At 53.2% G+C, this 21,377-nt stretch overlaps 1 protein-coding gene across 1 annotated transcript; it reads right to left on the bottom strand.

The window, feature by feature from the left end:
• Positions 1-1,181: 1,181 nt before the first annotated feature.
• On the bottom strand, positions 1,182-21,000 carry PVALB (parvalbumin). Its single transcript, XM_060165088.1, has 5 exons — positions 20,953-21,000; positions 18,506-18,582; positions 16,673-16,805; positions 15,268-15,377; positions 1,182-1,307 (listed from the first exon to the last, which is right to left on the bottom strand). Exons 2-5 carry the CDS (start codon positions 18,564-18,566, stop codon positions 1,279-1,281), a joined length of 333 nt encoding a protein of 110 aa, XP_060021071.1. The 5' UTR covers positions 18,567-18,582; positions 20,953-21,000; the 3' UTR covers positions 1,182-1,278.
• Positions 21,001-21,377: the final 377 nt, after the last annotated feature.

The raw sequence follows: 21,377 nt of genomic DNA, 5'->3' as shown, positions 1-21,377 counted from the left end.
CAGAAGCCATCCTGCAGGGCCGCTGCCATGCTTACCCACCCGGCTTCCCTCCCCTCTTCTGGTTTCCACGGGGACCCCTCTCCCCTACTCTTCTCCAGACTTGAGCTTTCTGTGTCACTGACCCTGCCTGTGTCCATAGATGGGCACCTTCCAGAATGGGCCAATCAGGGCTCCCATGCTTCAGGTGGCCGTGACTGGTCCAGGGAGGGATGCAGGCTCTGGAGGTGGCTGTGGGGTTGGGGTCCTGGTCCCACCACTTACTCACAATGTGATCTTGGGTGAACGTGTAACTTCCCGTGCCTCAGTTTCCTCATCTATACAATGGAGAGAATAATAGTCCCCACTTCACAGGGTTGTTGTATAGATGGAATCATATACAAGGGCTCGGTGCAGAGTAGGTGCTCAGTAAACCTGAGCTACTGGTATTAATAGGATTAAATTTGGGGCCTTCTGATGGAGTGATTGCAAAAGAGAAGCTCTTTTTTTTTTTTTTTAACTGATATTCTGAATATACACCTTGAGTGGCTGGAGGAATCTTGCCATCAGGAGGGAGAGCCTGCCTGATAATGAATCCAGCACAAAGGAAAGCAGTGCTCAGAGATGGGGAAAGAAGGACTTAATCCTGATGAAATCACTTAAGCTCCTTGATCCAGCTGTTCCTGAAGATCTACCCCTGGACTATTCAGGAACATAACCAAGTCTTTGTTTTTTCTTCCTTGTTTTCTTAAGTTACTTTGAGTTGGGTTTCTATCATTTGCAACAAAAAGAGTATTAATGAGTATCCATCTGTCCATCCGTCCATCCATCCATCCAACCAACCATCCACAAGTCCTAGCTGTGTGGGCTTAGACACATCACTTTCTGCAAGACTCAGTTTCTGCACCTGTAAAAGAGTTTCAGCACCTACCTTATGGGTGGTTTCAAGGATGAATGGGCAACCCACGGGCCAAAGGCCAAGGAGGGGCTCAGTAAACTTCCCTTCCATTTCATCTTTTCTGTCTGTATCCTGCCCCATCCCCATGCAGGTGTGCCTGGAATGCCAAGGCAGGAGGCACACCCCACCAGGCCTGGTTCCTCTCAAGCAGCAGAATCTGATTGGTACAGCCTTTATTGATTCTCCATCATTTTCCAGAAGAATGGTGTCCTTCAAGGGCCACAAGGGACGGGGGTAGTAAAAATAACATAAACAAACTGAACAGAAAGGCAGGAGGGCAGCAAGTGGGGCTGAGATCGGGTGTTTGGGGCAGAGAAGGACAAGACTTGGGCAGTCAGAGCCTCTTAGCTTTCAGCCACCAGAGCAGTAAATTCTGCAAAAGAAAATGACAGAGGTGAGTCAGAGGTGGTCCATGCAGCAGAGACTGGCCAGGACCTGATTGCGGCCCCCTCACCCCACACTGGTGTTTTCTCTTGATTCTCGAATCTGCTGCAGAAGGGAAAGCTGAAGTGATGGAGCAAGGGAGCGTGGGGATGAATGAATGAATGAGTGAATGAATGAATGAGATGGGAAGTGATGAGCTTACCATATCTTTCGCTTCACGATGTCATGTCACCCACAAATTATTAGTAATAATAATTATAATAATAGTGGTGAAGATAGTTTTCTGAAGGTTTATCATGTCAGTCCCTTTTCTAAGTGTTTTATATACAATGTCTTATTTGACTCTGACAATAATCCCATATCGTGCATTTTATCATTATTTCCCTTCCACAAATGAGGAAACTGAGGCTCAGAGTCCAGCAATGTCTACGACGTCACACAACTAGTAAGAAGCAGAGCCAGGCTTCAGACCCGGGTGTGTCTGACTTCGGACCCTGAGCTCTTTCATAGCCACTTGTCTTAGCCCATGAGGGTCACCAGCGGGATCTAAGAAGATATAGAGTCCCCTTGCCCTGAACTTTCTGACTTAGAAGGTCCGGGGAAAGGGATCCGGTGAGCAGCCAGGAACCACTGTGTGTTCCTCCTCATCTGGGGGACGGAGCCAGACCCTGGAGCCCGTGACCTCAGCTCAGAGGGGTGGCCGCATCCAGGTGCTCAGAATGAGCTGGGCTCTGTCTCCTCATTAATCTTTGCAAACACTCAGGGATCTGGGACTGATTGTCCCCATTTTACAGAGGGGAAAACTGAGGCCCAGGGAGGAGAAGTGACTTTTCAGAGTGTCCAGGTTGTAAGTGGCTGAGGATTCAAGCTCTGGGGTCCAGGCCCCTCTGTGTGGGCTCGCCTGCAAGCCACAGTGGCCCTCCCCCATCTCTCCAGCAGTGTCCATCTGCTCTGCTTAGCCTTAATATTAATTAAGGAGGTCAGAGACTGGTGTCAGCACCAGGGGTTGATCAGATGTCCCTCTATTGAATCCAACTCCACAAAAATGAACAAAGGGATGTCCCAACCAGGTGAGGGGAGACACAGGGGAGCCAGAGTTGGTCCCTGCACCCCAGGAGCTTCTGGAAGAAGATGATATCAGGAAATGCTCTGTGCTGCTGGCCTTTTCTCTGAATCTCAGGCACGCCGAGGGCATTCGCACCGCAGGATATTTGCACCTGCCGTTCTCACTGCCTGGTACACTTTCCAGGCTGCCTCACAGCCAGCTCCTCACTTGCCTAGCCCCAGCTCAAGCGCCACCCTCAAGGGGCCTTCTGTGACCTCTCTGGCACAAGCAGTGACCCACCCCTACCGCGACCCTCTTTGCTCTCATCATTATTTATTATATTCCCAGCACTCACCACTCTCGAAACACTTCTGAGTATATTCTTGCTTATTCGCTTGCTGTCTGCCTCCCCCATTGGACCCTAAGGCTGCAGCCCCCACTTTGTTCCCTCCATCCCACCTCCTGGCTCCACAGCTGACACCGAGGGGACCACACGTGTTTGTGAAAAGACGGGAGAGGCACAGAGACTTCGCATTCACAGGAGAAGAGGTGCCTTCTATTTAAGGGATCAGCAAAACCTTCAGAGGAAAGGTGGCTTCTGATACAGGCCTGTAAGAGATGCAGGATTCCCATAGGAGAAAGCAGATGGAGGGGTCAAGGCTCAGAGGGCAGGATGCAATGGGGTGTATTTAGGAAAGACCCAATATCCGTGCTGGGCTGGCCTCTTGTGTGATAAGACGAGCTCAGCTAAAGAGGCCTGGGCCCCCGAATCTGGCTCTTCCCTTACAGGCTGTGTGACCTCAGACAAGGCGCCTAGCCTCTCTGAGCCTCACTAGCATCGTCTGTAAAAGGAAGGAAAGTCGGCTTTGCTTTCTTTTTTTTTTTTTTTGCGTTACGCAGGCCTCTCACTGTTGTGGCCTCTCCCGTTGTGGAGCACAGGCTCCAGACGCACAGGCTCAGTGGCCATGGCTCATGGGCCCAGCCGCTCCGCGGCATGTGGGATCTTCCCGGACCGGGGCACGAACCCGTGTCCCCTGCATCGGCAGGCGGACTCTTAACCACTGCGCCACCAGGGAAGCCCGGCTTTGCTTCTTGATCCAGAGACAGTCAGAAGAGAAGTGCTGGTGCACAGGAGGCCTCAGCCCGCATTGGGAACCCCTCTGCACCCCCTTCCATGTCCTCTCAACTGTGGGGCCCTCGTGTGCTGGTTAGAAGGGGTGCTGCTCACTAGCCAGGTCTTCGGAGACCTTTATTTGGAAGATTTATTTTAGGAGAGTCTTCTCTGTTGTTTTCTCTCCAGGGGACAAGAGAGGACAGAAGGAGCTTGCCACCCTCTCCTGGAGATGCCAGGTCCCCAGTCTGCCAAACACTGGGGGGCGTCAGGTAAGTCACCATCGCCTCTGGAAACGCAGTGTTGTGATGTGGGGACAGCGCAGGTGGGGATCAAGAGCTAGGCTTCGAGGCCCAGCCTGGCCCTGTTTGCTGGGAAAGGTCCCCCTCTGGGCATCTGCTCCCCCATCTGCCCGTGCAGTGAAGGAAGGGGGCGGTAACAATTCCTAGTGAGAGACAAACGAAAAACTGAATGTGCAGAGTCATGTACCAAAATGTTCATTGCAGCTCTGTTTACAATAGCCAGGACATGGAAGCAACCTAAGTGTCCATCATCGGATGAATGGATAAAGAAGATGTGGCACATATATACAATGGAATATTACTCAGCCATAAAAAGAAACGAAATTGAGTTATTTGTAGTGAGGTGGATGGACCTAGAGTCTGTCATACAGAGTGAAGTGAGTCAGAAAGAGAAAAACAAATACCATATGCTAACACATATACATGGAATCTAAGAAAAAAAAAAAAAAAAGGTCATGGGGGCTTCCCTGGTGGCGCAGTGGTTGAGAGTCCGCCTGCCGATGCAGGGGACACGGGTTCATGCCCCGGTCCAGGAAGATCCCACATGCCGCGGAGCGGCTGGGCCCGTGAGCCATGGCCGCTGAGCCTGTGCGTCCGGAGCCTGTGCTCCACGACGGGAGAGGCCACAACAGTGAGAGGCCCGCGTACCGCAAAAAAAAAAAAAAAAAAAGGTCATGAAGAACCTAGGGGTAAGACGGGAATAAAGACACAGACCTACTAGAGAGTGGACTTGAGGATACGGGGAGGGGGAAGGATAAGCTGTAACAAAGTGAGAGAGTGGCATGGACATATATACACTACAAATGTAAAATAGATAGCTAGTGGGAAGCAACCGCATAACACAGGGAGATCAGCTCAGTGCTTTGTGACCACCTAGAGGGGTGGGATAGGGAGGGTGGGAGGGAGACGCAAGAGGGAGGGGATATGGGGATATATGTTTATGTATAACTGATTCACTTTGTTCCAAAGCAGAAACTAACACACCATTGTAAAGCAGTTATACTCCAATAAAGATGTTAAAAAAAAAGAGGCCACAAGAGGTATCTGGGGCTCCCCTGAGGTGCGTCCCACCCTCCCCAGGCTTAATATGAAGCACATATTGTAAGAACCTCCCAGTGTAATTTCTTCAATGCACGTGGTTATATAAAACGTTAGCATTAGGAGATGCCGGGCGAGGGGGATAGGAACTCGCTGTACTATTGTTAGACCTCGTCAACAGAGCTAGAAGTATTTAAAAATTACAAAGTGAGAAAACAAAAACCACCCAAACCAACACGTGCTATCGTCATGGAAATGACCTGCCACTGACCCCCGCCAGGTGGAGGGCTCCTCACCTTTCTGGGGTTTGACCCGGGAAATGGACACCACTCTCTCCTGTCCCCAAGTAGTCCCTGAGGCCAGGAAAGGCAGGTGGCCTGGATGTAGGGGCCTGGGTATCGACTCAAGGTGAGAGAGGGGAAGGGTTCTCCTGCCGGCCCTGAAAACCCTCGGAATCACTGGCTGAACCATCACGTGCAACCCGAACACGAAACATTAAGAATGCCTCTCACGGGCCAGTGTCAAAGCATCCACTTTCTCAGCCACGAGCTCCTCTGACCCTACAGCACCTTGCTAAGCCAGGTGGTTCTTCTGAGATGTCTTTTATCGGTAGTACTTTGATTAGTATTGCTGATTTTTATAGAACTAACAAATTCTTCTTTTCAAGAAGCACTTCCTCCATGGGAGAGACGCTTTTGTCTGCGTTTTACAGATCGGGAAACAGCCCCAAGAATCAAGTAGCGTGACCAAGATCACACAGTGGACGTGATTCAAACTTCCCTCTTTGCCCTGGAGGTTTCCGACCTACCTTGACCTAGGTCTAGAGTGACACAGGAGCCAGCTCAAATATCACCACCCCCATGAAGGTCATATTAGCCGTTTTTTATTACTTCATGGTACTTAGCACTCTCTGAGAATGATCTTATTAATGTATGTACTTACTTTTTGTCAGTTTCCCCCTACCAGAATATAAACTCCAGGAGGGCAGGGGGCGCTGTCCATCTTGTTCACCACTGTCCTAGCAATAGAACACACCTGGCCCCCAGCAGGTGCCCATAAAAAAAATGTCAAATGGGTGGACAGATGGATGGACAGATGGATGAATGGATGGCATGGCTCAGGAGTCCTCCTCAGGGTTCAAAAAGTACCGACTTACTGCATATAATTCAGCCCCTGGAGGTGAGTGGGATGGTTCCCATTCTATAGATGGGGAAGTGGAGGCCTGGAGAGGTCAAGTGGCCGGGTCACGCGGAAAAGAAGGGGCAGGGGCAGGAGTCGGCCTGAGGTCCCATGAACACCCCCTACATCAAGGTGGAGAGGCCGTTCCTGATGGGGCTAGCATCCCAGATCGGGTGGAAGCATGAACTCTCTCCAGCTTTAACCTGCCATTTGATTTGGAAAACTGGCCAGAGCCAGTAAAGCCTGTCCTTGGGCACTGAGTTGCTCTGTCCTGGGATCAAGGAGACATGAGTCCGTCCACCAACACCGGCTCATGGAGTGATTGGCAAGAGGGGAAGTTGGTCCTTACCGTTTCCTGACTTCCATCTACCTGTCCCCTCCCCCCAACCCTCACCCTAGAAGTTTCGGGTTCTTGGCTACCCCTTAGCAAAGAGCCTGACCATCACCTTCACACCGGATGGGATTTGGGCCAGTCAGCATGAAGGGGACCAAGGGACACCAACCAAGGGACTCTCCAGCGGTGGAAGGTCAGACATTTGGGAGCCTGACTATGGGAGAGGTTTTGGACCTGTGGGGTTTTCAAAAGCCTCTAAAAACAGACCCCTGGGATCCACTGTGAAGCAGCTGGGTGTCACAGTGGCACGTGCCCTGGCTTTTTGAAGAGAACACAGGATTCTAATTTTGTCCACCCAGAACCTGGAGCAGGGCACTTTAGAGACAAATTGAAGGCAGGAGTCACCTCTTTTGTACCTTTTGTACACCTCTTGGGGCAGAGCTCAGGAACCAGCCAATTAACTAATGCCCTCCTATCAAAAAAAGTCTCCTCTAAAACATCTAGGTCTCTCCTGAGAGAAAAACTAACGAGCAAACATACAAAGACCCTGCAGAGTCTAGGTCAAGTGATTTAGCGGCAGGATGCGGGACGGAGAATGGGCATCAGAGGATGGGGCTCTGGTCTTGCTTCTGCTCTTCACTCGTGTCCCTGGACAAGACACCTCACACTTCCACGTCTCTGTTTCCTTATCTGTGCAGCCTCGGGTCTAGAAGATGCCTTTCTAGCTCTCCTCCGGAGTTTGGAGCAAGGGAGCTGGGAGTCAACCCTCAACTCCCATTTCTTGCTTCTGTGACCTGGGACTAGATACTTCACCCCACTGTGCCTGTTTCCTCAACTGTAAAGTGAGCCTCCTTGGGTTTTGCAGAGGAACCAGCGCTAAACCCCTTGTCGCCGGCCTGACCCATAGCCAGCGTGCGGCGTTTGGTGGCTGTTATCATCAAGATGCTCCTTTAGCTCCAGACACTTGATTTATTTTTAACATCTTTACTGACCTTTAATCGCTTTACAATGGTGTGTTAGTTTCTGCTTTATAACAAAGTGAATCAGCTACACATATACATACATCCCCATATCTCCTCCCTCTTGCGTCTCCCTCCCACCCTCCCTATCCCACCCCTCTAGGTGGTCACAAAGCACCGAGCTGATCTCCCTGTGCCATGCGGCTGCTTCCCACTAGCTATCTATTTTACATTTGGTAGTGTATATATGTCCATGCCACTCTCTCACTTCATCCCAGCTTCCCCTTCCCCCTCCCCGTGTCCTCAAGCCCATTCTCTACGTCTGCATCTTTATTCCTGTCCTGCCCCTAGGTTCTTCGGAATTTTTTTTAGATTCCATATATATGTGTTAGCATACGGTATTTGTTTTTCTCTTTCTGACTTACTTCACTCTGTATGACAGACTCTAGGTCCATCCACCTCACTACAAATAACTCAATTTCGTTTCTTTTTATGGCTGAGTAATATTCCATTGTATATATGTGCCACATCTTCTTTACCCATTCATCTGTCGATGGACACTTAGGTTGCTTCCATGTCCTGGCTATTGTAAATAGTGCTGCAATGAACACTGTGGTACATGACTCTTTTTGAATTATGGTTTTCTCAGGGTATATGCCCAGTAGTGGGATTGCTGCTCTAGCCACTTTAAAACCAAGTCCATGCAATGCCTGGCTGCTTCCCGGCACAGGGGGAGGATGCCCCCAATGGCACTGTAACCTTTATTTCTTGGCCTTGTTGTTGCCATCCCCCACCATTTCCCATCCTGCCTGGTACCTGCCGACGACGTTCCAGTAATCCTGGAGTTGTATCTGAATCTTGTTCCATCACTTTCTGGCTGGGTGGCCTTAGGTCACCACCTGACCTCTCTGAGCTTCAATTTTCTCTTGTGTAAAATGGGTATGATAACGTCAACGCGCACAACTGTTGGGAAGACCAGATGAGAAAATACAGAAAGATGCCTGGCACATAGGAGATAGCTTATAAATGTTAGCTCCTTGGATCTCCTCAGCACCACTGGCAGAGGCTGGAACTTTGAAATAATAACACCAATAGCCATAAAAATCCCAAAACGAAGACAGGAAGATGTAAACAGACAGAGGACACGGGACGCCCCAAAAGCAAGTTTCTGACACTGTCTATCCCATCCGAGTTAGGATTCCATCCCTAACATGCCTGTCCACGGACACTCAGTCTCTGCCCCTCAGTTTCTGCGTCTGTAAAATGGGACAATGAGAGTATCTCCTCATACGGCAACAGTGAGGACCACATGAGGTACAGTGGTGCCTGGCACACAGAGGGAGCACGGTTCAATCAAGGCTTACAGTTGAGGTGTGAGGGAGAGTGTTCCTGGGTAGACGGGGGCGGGATCCAGAGTCCTTCCTCCTATAAAAATGCAAGCACACCTCTACCTTTGCCAAGGAAGCCTCACGTGAGGCCCCTGGGGCCAGCTCGCTGGTATCTTCATCATCCAATCAGGAGGAGACAAGGGGTGGGGCTGGGGATGGGGCGCAGTCGGCAAAGGGTCAGAGGATGGGCGGACTCACTCCTCTCCTTTCCCTTAAGATACTGAAATTAGCCTAATGAGGTCTGTCCCTGTTCCGGGCGCTGTGGGAATTGGACAAAATTAGAAGCTATTGACAGGTGAGAGCATGGCCGCTGATAGCCCGAGGTGAAAATGAGATGAACTTTGAGTCAGCTCCTGGAAGACTCTCTCCTCCCCTCTGTCGTGATGACCAAGGTGAAGAGGACCGGCCCCCGGTTTATCACCTCACTTCTAAATAGCTCCCAGGCTGCGTTTCTTATAATTTGGTCTTGCAAACAAGGATCACTTTCCCACCCCAGAGAACGGGGAGGCCGGGTCATTTGGGGTCTAGCCGGACGGCCGCAAGGAGCCGGTAAACAGTCCTGGGGGCACACTCTGTGCCAGGCACCACCCTGCGAGCTGTCCCATTTCGTCCTCGCCAGCTCGCTTATCCCCATTTTACTTACAGGGAAACTGAGGCCGAGAGTCACTCAGCCAGGAAGATTGTGACTCGGGCCTGGCTCGTGGCAGGATGTGTCTCTTTCTCAGAGCTTGGGTTCTTGAATCAAGCTGTAACCTCCAGAGGCAGGAGAGGGATAAATGGAGAAGGAAAGCCTTCCTTCTGCCCTCACTGCTGCTCCCTTTCTCAGGGGGGCAGTTATATAAGGAGGGCTGCTTTCCCTCCTTTGGCTAAATCTTATCTAGTGCAGCGTAAGGTCGGGAGCTAGGGGGAGTCCACACGGGAATAAGAACGAGCATCCTGCTAAGCACAGAAACCATTTATACCTCGAATGTCCCAGCTCAGCCTGGTGGAGGGAGTGGTAGACTCAGGAGACCTATAGGTTCCATCTGGCCAAGGGCTCGCTGGTGACTTTGGCACGTCACATCTGCTAGGCCTCACTTTCCACGTCTCTCACTGGGGACCACAGCCTCTGTCCCCCAGACCATGTTGGGCTGGGATGAGGATGTAACGAAATAGGGCAAAACACTGCATGACTTGGGGCTCTGCCATCAGGGCTGCGGGCTGGCCCCGATGTGCATATCCTGCCTTGCTTGGAAATCAAACCCCATAGGGGCTGGAGGGCTGGAATTACAGGGAGGCAGGCATGACTCTCCTTTTGTCCCTCTCAGTTTCTTCCCATCTTAGCCTCCATTTCATTTCCTTTGAGAGTGGGTATTCCACTACTTCCAAAGGGTTTTGAGGTAGCTTACAAGAGAAAGCACGCAAAACAAGAGGAAAGGAACCGTTTCCAGAACACTCACAATTCTTGCGACAACCTTTGAAGGTGGTTATTTTTAACCCTGCTTTGGGATGAGGACGTCCAGAGAGAGGAGAAGCCTTGGCCATTCACACTGCTGGTAGCGGCACTCTACAGGTTGTATTTTCTGCCTGACTTCAGGAGTTTCAGCCCGAGGGCTTACTCCCTCCCTCCTGCCTCCCATGTTAAATATGCTACTTAAGGATAAAAGAGAACAGATTTTTGCCAGAAGGAAGCAGAAAAAGCAAATGCCTTCAGGCATGCAGAAACGGCTGCAAGGGTCAGGCAATCATTATGACTAAATTTTCCAGCCACGGAAACAAAAGCAAACCACAGGCTCTTGAGTTGGAACAGGCTTGAAGCACAGGAAACGGGATCTGCCACTGGGATCAGGTTTCAGGGAAACTAACTAGGATTGCATGACTGCATGTGTATATGCGGGGTATGCAGTTCCTGTCGACAGCATGGCGGGGCAGAGAATGTCGAGGTTTGAAGCAGCGCCCCAATGCTGAGTAGCTGTGTGATCCTGGGCAAGTCACCCCACTTCCCTGAGCCTCAGTTTCCTTGCCTGTACGGTGAGGGCATGTCTTGTGATGCTCTTGTGAGGACGGAAGTACCACACGGATGGTGCCCGCTGTTCCCAGCAGCCTGCACGGTCCATGCGGGCAGGTATTGGGTACGGAGAAGCCAGGCTGGGGACACATGCAGGGTGGCAGAGGGTCCTGCCTGGACCTCTGAGTCTCAGTTTTGGCTCTGCTACTGAGTGACCCTGGGCACGTTCCTTAACCGCTCAGTGCCTCAGTTTCCTCAACTACAAACCGGAAGAGCGATGGCATCTGTTTTCTAGGATGATTATAAGGCAGTGGTTCTCAGAGTGTCATCCCCAGACCATGAGCACCACGTGGGAACTTTGTAGAAATGCAAACGCTTGGGCCCCACCCCGGACTTAAGGAATCAGAAACTCTGGGGACGGGGCCGAGCCATCTGTGTCGTGAAAAGCCGTCCGTGATTCTGATGCCAAGTGCTGTTGGAGACCCGCCGTGGGGAAGGGCAGGTACTTGAGAGAGAACCTGCCACTTACTAGTCTCGCCTGTTACCGATCGCTGGGTCTGGGGGCACCTTCCACCCTTGATCACCTTCTCCCTCCTTTTCTGCTTTAAATCCCCCCTTTACCAGCTCTACACCAGGCTTTCAAGGGTGGCCATCGAGAATCAATCGACCACATCTATAAAAGCCTTTGAGCTTCCTGGAAGTAGTTGCCCAGAAGTGGGAAAGCAAAGGGGTATTACTAAAACTTTGTCTTTCTACCCACTCCCATCAACCTGTGATCCTAAAAGACCTGGTAAATATCACTCACCTTCAGAAGGGCAAACAGCTAGAGACGGAGGCAGTATCCCTGGTTCTAGAATCCCCTAGCACCTGCAAGCCCCAGCCCAAGTGGGTCTCCACCCTTAGCCTGTGGACCTCTCCCTATACACCATACTTCCTCATCATTGCATCCCCAGAACTGGACACATTCATTCATCAAACTTTCCTTGTGCCCCTACTATGTGCCAGACCCTATTCTAGGTGCTGGGGTCAGAGCTGAACAAAACAAAGTTCCTGCCCTTGTGGACACGACATCCAACCCAGTGGGAGAGAGAGAAGCAAGCAATAAGTCAGTAAATAAAATCGTCTCCAGTAGATGCTCTTTGACTTTGAGTGAATGGATGAATGAATGAAGCAGGCGGCACAGGGCATGTGCTTTGGATCTGGACACACCTGAACTCAGATCTTGACCTTGTTTCTTCCTAGGCAAACTCTGAGCCTCTCTGAGACTCAGTGTCCTTATCTGTAAAATGGGGATAGTAATAGTATCCTCAAAGAAGCTGGGAAGACTAAATGAGTAAAATGCTAAGCACAGTGCCTGGCACACAGAGGACTCCATGAAGTTAGAGTCATTGCTGTCGTTATTCAAGGTCACATAGCTGAGCCTAGATGCCAACCTGGTCCCCTGTCTAGAGGTGTATGCACTGGGGCACCTGGAGAGTCCCAGGGCTGGAAGGGACCCTAGTGATCAGCCAGTGACCTGACCCCTGATTTTAAAGTGGCACCTGAAGGTCAGAGAAGTTCTGTGACTCGTCCCAAGTCCTACCGGGAGTTGAAGGCATCCTCCAGCTGGTGGACAGGGCTCAGCCTCTTTGGCCTTTAGAGGGAGTGGGCAGCAAAGCAGAGAGTCTAAAATAGAAAATTCTGGGCCCACGAAGGGCTCTTCTTCCCATCCCGCTGTTTATTAGGCACCATCACACCCATCCTTCCTGTCGCCCTCCGGATAAAGGACTGTGTTTGGGGGCGGAAGCGGGGAGGGGGCGTGTCTGCATCTTCCCACCTCAGAAGCATGAGGTGTGGGCCCCCCTGCCTTGGGTGATCTGTTCTCATTGCCCATGTCATCTCTTGCCCCCCTGTTTTGTTCTGCCCTGATTTCCAGACTTTCACCAGGTTGGCCTGAGCCTGGACTGTGCTGGCAGACAGACCTGGGTTCGAATCCATGTCACCTTGGGCACTGGAGCTGCTCTTTCTGCATCTGCATCTATGTCCTCTGTCATCCTAAGGTCAAATGAGGTGACATGTGTGCAGAGTCCAGCATCGGGCCGGGCGCACTTTACTCACCCTGGTAATAATTCTCTCTCCCCTCCCACCCTCAGCAAACCAACCTTCTTGCCCCTTTCTAAACATGCCCTAAACTTCCCAGCCTTAGTGCCTTTGTTGATTGATACCAAGGCCTCGCCTGGACCTCCCTCCACTTGCCCTCCTGGCCTGTGGCAGCCCTGCCCGTGGTCTCCAGATCCGCACAAGTGCCCACTGTCTCCCTCTCTGAAGAGCTCGTCTGCACCTCCTGGCCTCTGCCTGGTATTACTGTGTGTTTGTGTATAAATCATAGAGCTGTAAACATCGTGCAGGTAGAATAGAAATAGTGTTGCAGCCGCTGTTTACTGAGCATTTACTGTGCGCCGGGCACTGCACTCAACACTGCCATACATCGTGTCACGAAATCCTCACAAAATCCCAGTGAGCTCTGTGTTGTGTTGTGATGCCCCGTTTATAGATGAGGGCTTTACAGTCGGGGCTCAGGGGCCCCCGGCCAAGAAGTGGTGCCTCTGAGGGTTGGGTCTCATTCCACTTTGCTTCCCCCACTGCCCAGCACAGGGTTGCTACTCAGTAGCAACAGTAAAGATCTGTTGGGTCTGATGGAAGAGTTGAGTTAGTGCTTTAAGATCTGAGTTGGGCAGTTAGGGAGGCAGGGAAGCAGGCCAGGATCTGACCTGGTTTTCCTTCACCGTGTAGGTCGCTTCTGAGCTGTAGCATATTGGCTGCAAATAAAAAAGGAAGGGAGGTCCGAAGGCCTGAGCTGGGGTCACGGGGGGAACCGAGCTCGGGGTGGAACTGTCCGATAAGTGACTTAGTGAGGATGGGGGTGTGGGAGAGACACACCTCTCACTGGAATCACCTAGACCAGCCACCCTTTTCCCTCCAGCGCCCTCTGCTCCACCTCCTTTAAAACCAGCTCCCTCTTTCCCAGCCACAAGAAGGGCAGCTGGCATCAGAAGGTCAGGCGGCTCATTGCATCTAACCTTTCTAGAGTTTCTCCGTTCTCATTTCTGGCATAAAAATTTAATAAACGATGCCCACGTTCAGATTCCTTGTACATTTCCCAAGGCAGTTTTGTGTCTGCAGCCGCTTAATTTTCACAACGAGCCCAAGCAGGTCTTACGATAAAACTGTGCACCCCGTTTGTCAGACACTGGAACCTAGGTATGGAGAGGTGATGGTCAAGGTCACAGCTGGTGAAGAGCAGAGAGCAAGCAGAGCATGGGGGCTGGACTTCACACTCAAGCTACAGGTATTTATTAAATGCCTGCTTTGGGTTGGGTATGGGCTAGACACTGGGGATACAAGGATGAATACAACTTACCCCCTGTTAAAAAAGTAGTTAACAAACATGTATACGGCAATTCTTCTGTGCCACTGTTCTACACACGTCACACATTAACAAATGTAATCCTCTGACAATCCTATAAGAGCAATCGTTATCCTCAGTTCAGAGATGAGAAAACAGAGGCCCAGAGTAGTTACTTGAATCGCCCCAAATCACACAGCTAGCAAGTGGCTGGGCTGGGATTTGAACCCAGACAGCACGGGCCCAGAGGCCGAGCACCTACACATAGTTTTCTCTTAAATCGGCAGAAAGGATCATCACGAGGTCCAGCACTGATATGGCATAGAATATTGGACAGAGATATTCAGAACTGGTTCTAAATCCCCGCTCCCCCACGTATGTCCTAGCTCTTTGAACAGGCCAAGCACCTTCAACCTCACCTTGCCCATCTGCAAAATGAATATGATTCCCAAGGATGTTGTGATGCTAAGAAAGATAATGATGCTGGGATGTGAATGCTGGTTAGATTTGAATGGAGAAGGATGTGGGATGGTGGACCGCCAGCCCCTCGTCTGTTCTGAAAGCAAAGCTTGAAAAGCAAGGTCAGGCCAGATGTTCCTTTTCCTAATTCCCAGCTCATCCCTGGCCGGCTGTTTTTTCCTGGCTCTCGTGCAATTCTGAAATGGTATATTTGGGTGAAGCCGAAACAGGTTTTGAGGCTAAGTTACAGGACACCCAGGACAAGATGCTGAGGAGGATAGGAGATAACGAATTTCCATCCCTGGAATCTGAGAATGTGAGAGTCAGTAGGTCCTGGGGGATCAGTTGGCCTCATTTCCTTGGGTTACAGATGGGAGACTGAGACCCAGAGCAGGAGAGAGACTGCCCAAAGTCATATAGCCAGTTTGGGCAAAGCTGGGACCGAAACTCAGGCAAAAGTACAGACACAGTTCAGGAAAAATCCCAAATTCTCCTGGATTCCTTACGCAGCAGGGAGAAAAAAAAAAGAATCTATTCCTTTTGGATTATTCAAATCTAGAAAACAATATACCAGTTTTTTCTTTGCCTGGCTTACATGAGAGAGCTCTCAGACCTAACGGATTGGCTTTTTTCTTCTAATCTTGGGGAGTGGGGGACGCCCCCCAATCCTTCTCCCCTTCCCATGGCGGAGGGACATAGCTCTGAGCTTTTAGCATCCAAACATCCTGAGATTCACCGCGTGCCCAGGCCATGGCTACTCACCATCGACCCCAATCTTGTCATCCCCATCCTTGTCTCCAGCAGCCAGCAGTATTTTGACTTCCTTAGCAGATAGGTCTCTGGCATCTGGGGAGAAGGCTTTCAGAATGGATCTGGAGGAGGAAAGGGAGAAAGTGGGGAGGGAGTCAGGCCAGGGTCGCCTTGCAGGAGCACCGTGTGGGTGGTGGGCTGGCGTCTGCACGGGGGAAGCAGGCGGCTGGGACAGGGGGCGAGCAGCGAGCAGCCAGCACGCGTGCGGTTGTGCTGGGCCGGGTAGCCCCGCCACGGCTAGGCTTCGCGGGTAGGCGCGCAGGGAAGGACAGGCTGTCCTCTGCGAAGGGTTGCCCTCACTTCAGCCAGGGCACCTACATTTGTTTAGTTATTCAGGCAGCACAATAAACACAAAAGTGTCTTCTCTGTGCCACGGTCATGCTGGAAACGGGGGGCACAGAGATGATCTTAGGAAGCCACCTGAAAAAACAGGAAGGAGGCCATGTGCTCTGGGAGAGACCACACAGTGTGATGGATGCAATGATGGGAAAGTGGAGAGCAGTGCTTGAAGGATGCGTCCATTCACTGGGGGTGAGGGGAAGAGTCAGGAAGGCTTCCTGGAGAAGGTGATGCCTGGAGGATAGGTAGAAGTCAGCATCTGTGTGTGCGCGTGCGTGTGTGTGCACATTGGGCATGGGAGGGTGGAGGAGAAGGTTCTAGACAAAGGTTACCCTTGTGGGATGGTTTCGGGGAGAGACAGGATGGATGGGGAAGTCCTTACTTGAAAAGCCCCTCTCCACACCCTCTCCCTTCTCTTACTGACAAAATTCGAGGCAGTCTTGGCCAGAGTGTTACATAAAGCACAGCAGGGTTGGCAGACATGGGCCAGGTGGCCAAGAGGGTGATGGTGGGAAGTTTTTTGGGGGATGTCATCTTGCATTTTCCTAGTCATAACCTTCTCTGTCTTGCTCCTAGGACTCCTGAACCCCCAAAGCTGGTTCTGCATCCCTGACTTGCCCAGAAACTGTTCTAGCTGCTGGTACAGAAGGGTAGGGGTCTGCAGGATGGTAGAAGTTGCCTTTTAGAGGAATGAAAATCAATGAAATTACTCAAGGGAGCGCTCTCTGCCTTGCCTATGGTGCTAGGCAACGAGAAAGCTGCCTCTTGGTTTGTATTCAATTATTAAGTAGCATCATTCCATTAGCAATATTAAGTGGCTATAATTTAATCTCATTAGTTGCACTTTCTGCTGAGGATTTTATTTTCTGGAAGCAACAGCGATCAGGCAGGGATGGTTATTATCTGTGAAGGGTGCAGAGAGACGGGCAGCTGGACAGGAACTCCAAAGCAAGAGCCCCAGCCCCCAGCCCCTCTCCCAGAGCCACAGGCTGGGCAGCCCCTGCAGGCCTCAGTTTACCCCAGTTCCTCCTCCTCGATGAAGCCGCTCTCGTCTTTATCCAGGATGTGGAATATCTTCTTCACGTCATCTGGGCTCTTTTTCTTCAGTCCGACCATTTGGAAGAATTTTTTGTGGTCGAAGGAGTCGACAGCTGTTGGGGGGTGGAGAGAGGAGGTGAAAATGAGGACAGACAAGGGGCCTGGGGAAGGGTGGGAGAATGTGGGTGTCACAGCACTTTGATCGCCTCCGCAGGGCGAGTCCTGTGGGATGGCAGAGGCACACCTCTACGGGAGGGCTGAGGGAGCCCAGGCCAGGCGAGGGGGCTTGGCCCAAGGTCGCACAGTGGCAGAGGTGGCCTTGCACCCAGATCACCCTGGCTCTCCAACCGGACCCCACCCTCCACTGTACCCTTCACTAATGGCAGGGGTAGCATTTGAAGGCAGAGGGGCTTCCTGGTTTCCATGAAGCCTTTTGGGTGGCGGCTGAGTCGGGGTGGGCAGGGGAATTGGAGGCGGTGGGAACATGAGGTGTGTATGCTGCAGGGGAGAAGGGAGGGTCGACCTTTTTCTTGGTCATAGATTGTGTTGCCAGAAAATCAACACAGAGAGGACAAGTTTCTCTCAAGGTCACACAGTGGGAGAGGGAAGGGGACGACCCAGAAGTCCCGGCTTTGCTGCAGAAATCCATTCTGGTGGGAATGGGGACGGGTGTTGGAAGGCTCCCCAAGAATTCCCAGTTAGGTTTCTTCTCCGAGGGAGCAAGATGGGTCAAGGAGAAGTGGGGGGGCTATCGCAGGGCCCTGGGAGGGTGGCTTCCCAGAGTTTCTTCATGCCCAGGGGAGGGTTGCCAAGAGAAAGGAAATGGGAGCCCTCTTCCCATTTTCTATGTCCCGAGCTCCTTTTTAAGGACACCTGAGAAAAGAAACTTTAGACCAAGTAACTTATGTGTGTGTGTGGGACGGGGGTGGCGGGATAGGGGCGATCCCGCGAAAACTCACTGTTCCCTCCCTGGGCTGGAGGGGAGGAAAGCTGCTCTGTCCACCTCAGACACTAGATGGGGAGGGGTGGCATCGGCAGGGACAAGATCCGGAGGTGACCCCCGTGCTAATTCCTCTGCTGCCCTGCCAGGTAACCTTGGGCAAGTTTCTAGCCCTCTCCCTGCCTCAGTTTCCCCATCTGGGTGACAGGAGGGAGAAGGAAGGTAAGTAGCTAAGCGCTCAAGTCCAGGGCAGCTCAGAGACATGAGACTGCCGGCTCCCCTCCCTCCGTGCCTGAGGAGGCTGGAAGTTGCAAGCGCGGAGGATGCTTCTCGCAGGGCTGAGCAGAGCGGAGCGCCAGCTACGGGAAGGTCACCTCGCTCCCTCGCAGATCCGTTGAGGGGGGCTGAGCTCTGAGCCCCGGAGAAGGGGCTTAGACATTCAGGGAGCCAGGAAAGAGGCCTGTCTGGAAAGCGGTCGCGTGGAGAGAAGCATGCGCACCTATAGTCCCCTCCAAGTGCCTTGCAAAGGAAGCCCCGAGCGCCCACAAGGACCCAGAGATGCAGCTTTCCACCCCTCTCTTCGCCCTTGGTCCGGGACCCGGGTCCTCGCAGCGTGGCCACCCGGCCTTTGGCGCCCGAGAGTTTCGGTTGTCCGGCAGGGCGCACGGCCTCCCCGCCCGTTCCCTGTGCCAAGTCCGGCCCGGGCAGAGTTTGGGAAATGCCGTGGACCCCGCTCCACGCTCCACCAGCGCCCCGCGGGATGCGTGGGCAGAGAAGCGCTGAGGAAGACTGGCCGTCCGCGGGAAGCACGGGGTGCAGGGGCCAGGGTGCTGGATGCGGGGAGAGGGGTGCGGAGGGGAGCGCGCTGCTCACCGGTAAAGGCACCCACTGCCTTCATGATGTCCTCAGCGTTGAGAAAGTCTGTCATCGACATCCTGCAACTGTTTGAGCTGGCAGAGCAAGTGCGAAAAGATTAAAAAGTGCTTTTCTCATCGTTTCTGCTCATATGACCTGCGCTGCAGTGCCGCGCGCCGGGCGCACGCCCGCCGGCCTGGCGCAGAGCCAGGGGGCGCGGGGCTCTGCGCGCAGCCAGAGCAGCTCAGTCCAGCCGCGCCGCCGAGCTGCGCGGTCCGGGCCGGCGGGCTGGCGAGCCGTCGCGCTGCCGCTGCCGTCCCGCCCCGCCGGGGGGCCTTGGGATCCCAGGGGCTGCGACCAGGGCGCCAGGGGAAGGGGCAACCTCTGGAATTTACCGGGCGCCCGAGTCCTCAGCCGGGTCTGGAGGGTTCTCCTGCCGTCAAGGGCACGCAGAAGGCGCCGGCCTGGTGCGGCGCGGGGTCTCGGGTCAGCGCACCTCCGAGGATGTCCCGCCGCTTCCGGGAGGATACCGAGGGTGTAGGAGGTCTACACCCTCCTGGGCCCCTTGGCCCTGCTCCCATTCTCTCTCCACTCCTACCTCAGCCTCCACTCTGTCTCTCCTGGATGCAAATTTATGCTGCAAAATCTGAACGCTGAGGTCTGGAAACCTGACCCACTGGACGGGGTGGCACGGATAGGCCGGTGCTGCTAGGGCCCTCAGCGGGTGCCCCATCCCACATCTGGCCAGGGGAGCACACACGGAAACCGAATTTTTTTTTTCCGTAGTCTGACTTTTCAAAGAACCCTTCTCAGATCCCCACTAACTACTTGCTTTCCTGGTCCCCTGAGCCAAGGAGAGTATAGTGCGGGTCCGGACTCCTGCCCCCATGAACCAACGTGGGTGGGGGGTGGGGGGAGGGAGAGGCTACTTGGAGTCTCTGTACACCCTCCCCCCACTTGGAGACCAGAAGGCCTATGCCTGGGGAGAGGGTGGCCCCCTCAGACTACACTTTCTAGACAACCGAAGCAGGTTTTATGTCCTGAACTTCGTCTCTGGGAAATGTGACACTTCCTAATCTTTATGCCGCCAGAGACCAGTTGCATTCTTTCCCACGGTCTCCAAAGGATTCAGGCTGCAACCAGCTGTCTTGAAAGTGTGCAGAGCACTGGACAGGGAGTCAGGAGGCCTGGGTTCTAGATCTGGGGCTGCGCTAAGTCCCCATGTGACCTGGGGTTGTGACCTGCCCCATCTCTGGGCCTCAGTCTCCCTCTGCTGTGTTGATGGTATGGGAGGTCCCTTGTGGCGGGATCTTGAGACTCCAACTTAAGGTGTGGGAAGGTGTGGGTGGGCTGAGATGGGGGTCCTTGATGGGGGCGCTGGGGAGAGCAGCCCAGCTGCCATGTAGCTCAGGTTCCCTCGCACTGGCTGCTGTCAACACTGTCTCCCTCAGCTCGGCCCTGGACGGCTGCCCTTCCTGGAAACCTTAGGTTGCTGCTGGCTCCAGCTGGCCCCGTCCCTGTGAGTCAGCTCCCTCAGGTGACAGCCCACCAGCTGGCTTCCAAGGCGCCGAGGCTGCAACTCCCAACCTGATCTCTTGCAGTGTGAGGGCGTCCCCGGACCCCTCAGCTGCCCCTGCTGCCCCTGCCCCAGGCTGGGCTGTTAACTTGGAGATGCTGGGCTTCTGTGCTATCATTTCAACCCCCAGGCTCAGCTCACTCCAGGGACCTAGTTGGAGAATCTGCTTCCCCAGCGGAAGGATCCTTATGCTATGCTAGTGGGGAAACTGAGGCCAGAGAGAGTCAGTGAATGGCCTAAAAACACACAGCAAGGCAGTGGCTCAGAGAGGCCCGGATGTACTAACTTCAAGTTCAGCGAACTCCTCCATGGAGCTCCTCCAGTGCTCAGGACCCAGCCTAGTCAAGTCCCACGTGTCTGAGCCAGAGACCGGCTCCTGCCGAGTCCCCAGACACTGACCCCTGTGGCAGAGACTGGAACAGCAACAGAGGCCCCATCCTTCTCCCTCCTTCCTCCATCTCTCCCTGCTGCAGAAGCTTCCTATCAACTTGACACCCTCTCTGGGCTGAAGTCCACCCAGACAGAACATCAGATGATGCCATCAGGTCAGCCCATCAGCCCTCCTACCCCTTCCTCCTGCCTCCTCTGCCCAGGCAGGGGCCTCCTCACCTGAACCCACAGATGTCTGCCTCCACCCCTCTCGTTCTATAGGTGGGGAACCCGAGACTTAGCCAGGGGGAGGGATTTGCTTCGGGTCACACCAGGAGTTAGGATGGAGACCCCAGGAACTGTACTCTCAGCCCTAGACTCCACGGCTGCCCGCCTCACAGCATCCACCCCCACCCCAGCCTGTGTTACTGGGGGAAGGGGACGTGTGGCTGTCCCTTCCAGCTGGCCTCCTCCCTGCTGCATACCTCCATCCCCCGCAACCCCAGTAGCTGCCACTCACCTCGGGTGGCGGTGGAGGGCTGGAACCTGAGCTGAAGGGCTGGTCCAGTGGGAGGTCCCGTCAGGAAGTGAGCCTAGCGGTAGGACGGCCACCTATATAAGCTTCTGCTCCGGCTATTTTGGGACGTGGTACTCCCCTCTGCCCCCGGCCCCCTCCCCTTCCGGTGTCAGGTACTCCCCAGCCATGGTGCTGGGTGTCTATATCACATTCACCCTCCCTGGGCCCCTCGAGCCAGGCCTATTAATAACCCTTGCAGCACCCAAAATTGAGGCTCCAGGCAGGGCTCTCCTCTTCCACGAAGGCTTCTGTGACCGCTCGAGATGGCGGTAACATCTCCAGCCTCCAAAAGCCTACAAGGAAAGGAAGAGAGAAAGCAAGCAGAAGGATGGAACAGGAATTGTCTTCCATGCACGGGGCTGGGCTAG

The sequence above is a fragment of the Lagenorhynchus albirostris genome, chromosome 11, assembly GCF_949774975.1.
Source record: "Lagenorhynchus albirostris chromosome 11, mLagAlb1.1, whole genome shotgun sequence".
Taxonomy (NCBI): Eukaryota; Metazoa; Chordata; class Mammalia; order Artiodactyla; family Delphinidae; genus Lagenorhynchus; species Lagenorhynchus albirostris.
This window is presented reverse-complemented; position numbering and strand designations above follow the sequence as displayed.